Source organism: Mesoplodon mirus (assembly GCF_964341445.2).
Source record: "Mesoplodon mirus genome assembly, chromosome: 12".
Taxonomy (NCBI): domain Eukaryota; kingdom Metazoa; phylum Chordata; class Mammalia; order Artiodactyla; family Ziphiidae; genus Mesoplodon; species Mesoplodon mirus.
This window is the reverse complement of record NC_138988.1, coordinates 13,045,449-13,054,362: the sequence shown is the minus strand read 5'-3', so window position 1 is coordinate 13,054,362 and position 8,914 is coordinate 13,045,449. Positions and strand designations below refer to the sequence as shown.

The following is an 8,914-nucleotide window of genomic DNA, read 5'->3' as shown; positions in this document are numbered from 1 at the left end:
GGTGAGGAGGTGCTGCCCTGTGCAGAGATCAGACCTGGCAGGACAGTCAGATGAATCAATGAATCAATCAGCCTGTGAGAGTTAGGGATTTGGGTGTTTTTCCCCTTGCAGCTAAATTGAGTGTCCGGTAAACTCCAGACTCCCCTTAGCCAAGAAACAGTTGTTCCCATTCTTATCCCCGGGGCTCGTGAGCGTGAGTTGGTTTTGACAGTGCTCCAGGGACAATCAAAACACGGAGTCCTCCAGGGTCTCAGATCCAGCCTCCTCCGCATAGCTTATGACTTCAATTTCTGTTTCATTGGAACCAGTTTTCTGCAAAACAAACCATCCTTCCTTAGATGTCTTCTAGAGAACTTTCTGAGTCTTTGAATTTCTTTACAATTGGTTTCAAGTCAATTTTGCTTATGAAAATAGTAAATGGTCACTGAAGAAAATACGGAAAATAAGTAGGAAGAAAACCAAAAAATACCGATGAACTTAACTCCCAAGCACAGCCCACTGTTTGTCTTCAGCCCTTTTTTCTAGATAGAAAGTTATCTTTACAGTTATATGAAGAGCTTTATAAGTGGATTTCTTTCTGCTTAGCATCACATCCTATTTTAAATTCCATACAGCCAGCCCTCGGTATCCACAGGCTTCACGCTTTTACATAATGGACCCGAGCGTCTGCAGATGTTGGTGCCCGCCGGGTCTCCTGGAACCATGCTCCCTGCAGATGCTGAGGGATGACTGTATGTTCTTTGGCTGCCTCATTCTGAATAGTTCCATTGTATGCCATCCACAGTTGACTATCGTCTTCCCTTAAAATAGGGGTATTATGTCCAATTTTGGCTATTATAGATAATGCTGATATTAATTACAAAATTCATGACCAAAAAAATACCTCCTGTAAGAGATTGTATTCTTTGACCCCATTTACTCATTCAGCACATCTTTTTCATATTTTTTAAGTGAAGTATAGTTGATTTACAGTGTTGTACCAGTCTCTGCTGGACAGCAAAGTGACTCAGTTCTACACATATATATTATTATTTTTTGTATTCTTTTCCATTATGGTTTATCACAGGATATTGAATACAGTTCCCTGCGCTATACAGTAGGAGCTTGTTATTTATCCATCCTATATATAATAGTTTGCATCTGCTAATCCCAAACTCCCAGCCCATCCCTCCCCCCCACCCCACCCTTGACAGCCACAAGTCTGTTCCTATGTCTATGAGTCTGTTTCTGTTTTATAGATAGGTTCATTTGTGCCATATTTTAGATTCCACATATAAGTGATATTATATGGTATTTGTCTTTCTCTTTCTGACTGACTTCACTTGATATGATAATCTCTAGTTGCATCCATGTTGCTGCCAATGGCATTATTTCATTCTTTATGACTGAGTAGTATTCCATTGTACTCTATATATGCACCACATCTTCTTTATCCATTCATCTGTCGATGGACATTTAGGTTGTTTCCATGTCTTGGCTATTGTTAACAGTGCTGCTGCTGTGAACACGGGTGCATGTATCTTTTTGAATTATAGTTTTGTCCAGGACTGGGATTGCTGGATCATATGGTAGTTCTATTTTTAGTTTTCTGAGGAACCTCCATACTGTTTTCCATAGTGGCTGCACCAACTTACATTCCCACCAACAATGTAGGAATCATTCCACACGTTTGTTTTTTTGGCTGCACTGGGTCTTAGTTGCAGCACGTGGGATCTTTTTTAGTTGCGGCACATGGGCTCTCAGTTGCAGCATGCATGTGGGATCTAGTTCCCTGACCAGGGATTGGACCCAGGTCCCCTGCATTGGGAGCGTGGAGCCTTAACCACTGCACTGCCAGGGAAGTCCCAGCACATCATTTTTTGCACTGGACACCACGTGATGCATTGAATACGCAGTGATGAACACGGCAGCTGTGCTCTTTGCCTTATGTACTTTTAATAGGTTGTTGTCTACTTAATCTCGGAAGGAAACCTCTCCGGTTACCAGCGTAGAAACAATGAATGGCTGGAAACCAGTCTGTAACAAATGGAAAGCTCAGAATAAGAGTTTTTGCAGTGCGTCTTTTTCATCGCTGAAAAGCTCATCCCCCTGCTTCCTCCCTCCCTCTCCTCCCACCAGAACCTGTGTCTTGAACGTTACAGAACAATTTCTAACTCAGGCCTGGACAAGCAAAAACATGCTTAACAGCCTCTCTGGGTTGGCAGTTACCCTCTGAACCCCAGGATTCTGGGTACCAACATCAAGCTTAGAGGTGTGAGCTGTGATGAAAAGCACAGGGTTTCCTCTCCCACCAGCGGGAGGTTTCCTGGCGGTTTGCCCATAACTCTAATGGGCCCCCTCGTTGTCCTTGTAGCAAAGGCCCCAAAAGTGGGTTGCACAGGCTCTGCCTTTGAAGGTAGAGGCTGGGGCCCTGCCGCACGTGGCCCAGCTGTGGTCAGCTCTGTACTGAGGCACCTACTCCAGGTGGAGGTGGTAGAACTGAGAGCAGGAGGTGACCCTTCATTTCCCCAGTTGTCCCCACTCTCCCCCTCCACCCTGCGGCCCTCCCGCCCCACCCCGTCCCTCTCACTGATCTGTTTTTCCTGACCCGCTGCAATGTGAGAGGAGAGTGCGTTGTCCGGAAGAGCTTGGCAGTGATGGGTTTTGACATGAATCCTTTGCTTATTCTGAAACCAGCCTGTCTACCCCAAGAGTTGTTGTTTTGCACACATGACTTGATGTTTGGTTTTTCTTTTTTTTGCTGCATTGCGTCTTAGTTGTGCGGGCTTCTCTCTAGTTTTGGCATGTAGGTTTTCTCTTCTCTAGCTGTGGCCCGCAGTCTCCAGGGCGTGTGGGCTCTGTAGTTTGCGGCACACGGGCTCTCTAGTTGAGGCGCTGACCTCAGTAGTTGTGGCGCTGGCTTAGTTGCCCCGCGGCATGTGGGATCTTAGTTCCCCAAGCAGGGATCAAAGCCACGTTCCCTGTACTGGAAGGCGGATTCTTTACCACTGAACCACCAGGGAAATCCCCGTAACTTGATTTTAATTAACAACAAACCGCAAACTTACACAGTAAGCTGTTAAGCCAGTTTCTTTTACCAACCTCAGAATGTGCAAGGAAATCGTTGGGGCTGTGTAGGGAAATGAGATGCCAGCACTAAGATGTCCTATTAAGAGGCTGGGACAGGTGACTTGAGTCTCTGCTGCTTAAAGCACAGGTGCTTTCCAGGCATGAGTGTGCCAGATCCAGGAGGGGTCCACAGCACGAATTCACAGGAAGCGAAACAAGCTTCACAGTGCAGCACACTTTCCTTCCAGAAAAGCTACGGGTTAACCAGAGCAAGCCCGTGGTCCCCCTGATAAAGGAGACCACAAGGGTGGAACTGAGGGTAGGCGTGACTCTTGGACCAGCCTCGATTCTCTGCTTCAGTAGGTCGGTAACTGTCATCCGCTAAATCATCCCAAACACCCGAACTGCAAACTCTAAAGAAAGGTCACCGCTTACTGCAGTGATTCATTTTGGTGAGTGAGTGAACGACCCAAACGCCCCTACAACCAGTCACCAGTTGACTCATCCTACCATGAGTAACTTTATCAGAGAGAAAATGAAATTTGTTAAGAAAATTGCTTGATGAGGGTCTGCAGTCTGCAGCCTGTGGGCTGAGTCTGGCTCATTGCCTGGTTTTGTAAATAAAGTTTTATTGGCCAGAGCCATTTGCATATCATCTGTGGATGTTTTCCCACTACAGTGGCAGTGTGATAAAGCATTTGGCCCTTGAATGTTTACTATCTGGCTCTTCACAGAAAGTCGGCTGGCCCCTGATCTAAATAACCATTCAATTTAAGGACAGATTTAACAAGCAACCTGCAATACACTGAACATCACAAGACCTTGCTGACAAAAATTAAAGAAAACCTACAAAAATAAGGTGAGATGTCACATTTACAGATTGGAAGACTCGTTATGTTTAAGATGTCACCTCTCCCCAAATGCACCTATAATACAAGACAGTCCTGATCAGGATCCCAGCAGCTTTTTTTGTTGAAATTGATAAACTGGCTCTAAAATTTATATGGAAATAAAAAGGACCTAGAATAACCAAAACAACTTTGAACAGTCATGTTTGGAAGCCTTACACTACCTGGTCTCCAAGTTTACAATAAAGCTCTAGTCATCAAGACAGTATTATATTAGCATAAAGATAGACAAATAGATCAATGCAACCTAATAGTCCAGAAATAGACACAGATATACATGAACAACTTATTTTCAACAAAGATGCCAAGGCATTTCACTAGGGAAAGGATGACTTCTACCATGTGATGCTAGAACCATTGGATGCCATTGGTAAGTGAGCATTCAGTTAAGCCTGAGTGCTCTGAATGGTTAACAGCGCCTAAGAAAACATATTTGGGGAAATCATTTGCCTTTTCTATGGTTCTTTATACTAAGGAACTAGGAAAAATCCCTCTGAAAAGCTTTACTGATTGGGGTACCCATGTGTAGAAACATTGATTGTTAGAACGTCAGAGCTAAACAGGTCATTGGACCATCTCATCTGTGCCCCTTACTGTGTAGAAATGGAAGTCAGGGCCCATGGGGTTGAAGGAATTGCCCAGGGTCTGGGTGATAAGAGCTGGGTGATAGAAAATAAAAGTTCAATTCTGACTGGTGAGGACACTCATAATTGAGTAGGACATTTGCAATATTCAGAGACTGTAATGAACATATATTAAAACAGTCAGCCGAAGAGCAGAATGACTAAAGCAACATGAAGTCACCTGTCCTCCTGGGTAAAGACCCTGCCTTGTAACATGGAAAACGAATGACCCAGTGACAGATCCCTGGGGACCCAACCCTGGGCAGATATGACATATCATAACCTTCAATATTACCTCATAGTTGACAGTTACAAAGAATTCTTTAATATTACTCTTTGGTGCCGGAACAGGTGGAAACAACTTGGTCCATAAGTGGCACCTGAAAACAGAGTAAAGGAGGGAAATAGATAAGCAAGAACAGCCTTTCTTGTCCTTAAATATCTACTCTAATACTTGACCTAGTTAATCCCTGGACCTGCTGTTTTGTGAATTCAAAATCGTCATTGACTAAGACTTCCAAATATCTACAGTGTAATAATAGTTGAAGACCTTGGGGGTACTACAAGGCTCTGATGTGACTTCTGAATCATCCAAGAAAGACAAAATGGCAATTGCTTCATGTTGGTGCATGTTACCAGGCCTGATTTCTGAAAATGATGTACATCAAGTGCGTGGGGCCCCAGGGTTACCCACAATGCTGGTAGGCGGCCCCTCCCCCTAGGCGCCAGCTCTCAGGGTTTACTGTCTTTTTCTTCTCCTTTGAGCTGCCAACCGCCCCCCCCAGCCTATAGATGCCATCTGATAAGACATTTATAATAGTGAAGCTGTTTAAAATAAGTCACTTTATAAATTATGAAAAAGCTAAGATAGAACATGTTCTGCAGCCTCCTAAGTGGCACTTGGCCTTCCTGGACGCCAGAAGGGATGAGAAGTTCTTATGGGGCCATTTGTAAGCTCTCGGTTTGGCCACCAAATCTGCATGACCCTTCTAGAATCTGTGTCTGACCTGGGAACGATCAGCCAGTAAGGGACTGGATGACCGAAGGACCAGGGTAGGAGTTGGTGCCTCGTAATTGGGGATCATAACAGGAGGCACCAGAGTGAGTTCAGCGTCCAATGGGATGCCTTCCTTTACCCAAGACAGAACAAGCACGCCCTGGGGGCTCAACAGAGGCAACCAAGTACGGAGTGGAAGGCAGTCAGGGAATCAAAAAAACACAAATGTAAAAACCTTCATAGAGGGACTTCCCTGGCATTCCTGTGGTTAAGAATCCACACTTCCACTGCAGGGAGCACGGGTTTGATGCCTGGTTGGGGAACTCAGATCCCGCATGCCACGCTGTGCAGCCAAAAAAAAAATCCTTCACGGAGATGAATAATAGACTGTTGGCAAATTCAGGAAGGGGGTATCTAACGACTGAGGGCTGTGTTGTGCTCTGTGTCCAGTTTCTGTAAATCACCTACTGTTTCCCAGTTTTTTATTTGGTCCACACTCATCTTGGAAAGGCTGTCCAGGAAGACACAAAAACATCGTAAATTCCACCTGATAACGAGAACCCTCCATCCAGTGGATGCATGGCAAGAAGGTAAAAATCCAATATTTAGATCCCAGTGAAAGCACCCAAATAAAAAGAATACCTACATTCTGCAGATGAGTGAGAAAATTAACAAGATCAAGCAGATGGTCACCGTAACTGCAATAAGGAACCATTTTGTCCAGGGTTTCGGCTCATTGTTTCCTAATGAAAAAAAAAAAAAAAGAAATTAGAACTAGAATCATCAGCAGAAAAGAGAGATGACTACACTAGGGCATAAGGGGGCTTGGGTCTGGGTTGAAGGTGCTGGGTGATGCTGGGAAAGTAGCTGAACCTCCCCAAGCTTTAAATTTCTCATCTGTAAAATGGGGCAGGGTGGGCAGGGAGCATCCATCTCACAAAGTTGATACAAGAGTGAAATGAAATAACAGCGATGGCAATGAGGCCACTTTTAATCTTGAGGCATTATTTAATCAGTGAGCAGATATTTATGGAGTATATTTTAGGTAATATGCCAGCTGGATCTTGGAGCTTAGCAGCTTTTGGTGAGTACTAAGGTTTTTAGGTGAAAAAGGTACAAAAATGTAAACCTACTCAGTAACCTAATTGCAGTACAGTCAAAACATTTTACAAAGTTGGACTTTTAGAGGAAGTACAGTGTGGGATAATACTCATAGTTCACAGCAAAGGTATTAGACTCGGTTGTAAGTTTACAATCTGAATTATCCTCACAACACCTCTTACGATTATACCTGTTTTCACAGATGGAAACGTAGATGCTAAGTTGATTCAGTACAGAAAGTATAAATATGCCACATGCTGCCTGACTATCTAGTTAAATTTGCTTCTAATCTGTGCTCAAGGATAGGTTCTTCTGTGGGCTTTGATGATAGCTTTGGGGTGTGTGTGATTTTTTTTTTTTTAAGGTACTGGAAATACCTTCAAGAAAAACCCAAGGCCATTTACCAAATGGTGTTTAAAGGGTAACCTGCTTGCTAAACTGTCTGATTCATTATTAGAGAAGAATGCAAATCTTGAGTTATCTCCCTGAATGCATGGGTCCTTTCTGTGTTCATTCGTTCCTTTATCCACCCATTTAGCCAGTATTTATTGGGCTCCTATTATGTGTGGGACATTATACATGTTGCTGGGAGACAGCGTTAAAAGAAAACATGTGAACCCTCCCTTCCTGCAATTGAGGGAAGAAGTCGATAAGCAAATAAAGACACAGGTAATTCAGTGACAGCAGCTCTAAGTACAGAGGTGAGGTACACACCCGCCCCCCACCCCCCCGGGAGAAGCAGGTCCTCATCCTCGGTTTGCCGGTAACGGTTTCTATTATAAAATGATAAGGGAATGTAAGTGGAATTTTCAAGTCCCTTGTAAATATCTTAAGACTTCCAAAAGCCCCAAAGTACTTAAAACTCAAATCTTGCCAGGTATCAGGATGGAGAGATGTCTTGAGGATTTAATGCTAGTGATTCCATTGTTGCCTTGATCTCGTGCACTTTTTTTTTGTTTTTCTGGCCTCCTGAGAACTCTTAGTTGAGGTTTATCTTCTACCTCCCAAAAGCTTTAATCTCTCCTCCTTCATCTCCTCCCTTCTGCTTTCAGGTATGCATAGAGTCCTTTATCTTGAATAAGCCGTTACTTTGCCATCTCTCCCAACTATTATCCAATACCTCCTTACTTTGTTTCCCAGCCTCATTTCTTGAATAAGGGATTCAGGCAGCTTCATTTTCCCATCTCAGAAAGCACTTTAAAAATTCGCTGGTGGCTTCCTCCTGGTTGAAGCCAAAGGACGGTCAGTTTCTTTTTCCAACTTTATTTTTCCTGACCTCCCTCCTGAATTTCAGATTTGATGGTTGCACCCACCTGGAAACCAAGCCACTGGCTCCTTTACCCAAATATTCCTCTTCTTCAATATCATTTCCTTCCCCGCTTTCTAATTTCAACTGCCCCTCACCGCTCAGCCTTAACCCTTTGGTATTTTCCACTATGGTCTATTCTTTGAACTTTGAAATGTTTGTTGAGCACAGCTTCGTCTTTTAATTCCATGGCATCCTCTCCCGAGTCTTTATCCCTGCCCAGCTCCCAGTCTGGATCTGAGACTGCCTGTAGGTGGAACCCACTGGGATGTGTCTCAAAGCTGACAACGTTCAAAACCAAACTCACACCTTTCTTCACATCAAAACAACTTCCCTCATAACTTCCCCATTCTGATCTCCCCTCTTCCAAGATCCCAAACTGGAATCCTTGGAAGGCATTTGGATTCTTCTCATTCTCTGTAGCCCCTCCCTCCTTTCCTCATCCACTTGGTTTACACCAGTACATCACACCCAACCATAAATAAAAGAGAACCAGCTATATGTATACACATATCCCCTCCCTTTTGGATTTCCCTCCCATCCAGGTCACCACAGAGCACTGAGTAGAGTTCCCCATGCTATACAGCAGGCCCTCACTAGTTATCTATTTCATACCCAGTGGCATATATATGTCCATCCCAACCTCCCAATTCATCCCACCCCCCTTTCTCCCCACCACCAGTGTCCACACATTTGTTCTTTACATCTGTGTCTCTATTTCTGCTTTGCAAATAGGTTCATCTGTACCATCATAAATGCAATATATGCATGCTTTTGTGTCATGACTTTGCCTAGTCTGGAAACCTGGGTTCTATTCTTAGCTTGTTGTGAAGGTGGCCGTTCTGGGCCTCAGTTTCCTCATCTGCAAAAATGAGGAAGTTGAACTCTGACCCTTAAGAATGCTCTCAATCCAGCACATTTTTTAGTACCC

At 43.9% G+C, this 8,914-nt stretch overlaps 1 protein-coding gene across 1 annotated transcript in view; it reads right to left on the bottom strand.

The window, feature by feature from the left end:
* Nucleotides 1–225: 225 nt before the first annotated feature.
* Nucleotides 226–8,914, bottom strand: part of IL5RA (interleukin 5 receptor subunit alpha) — a gene marked incomplete at both ends in the record, with an annotated part of 28,967 nt that continues 20,278 nt past the window's right edge. The window contains 3 exons of the mRNA XM_082638494.1: nucleotides 226–312; nucleotides 4,875–4,959; nucleotides 6,223–6,319. Coding sequence (XP_082494620.1) covers nucleotides 226–312; nucleotides 4,875–4,959; nucleotides 6,223–6,319 — 269 coding nt within the window. The remainder of the gene's footprint in view (nucleotides 313–4,874; nucleotides 4,960–6,222; nucleotides 6,320–8,914) is intronic.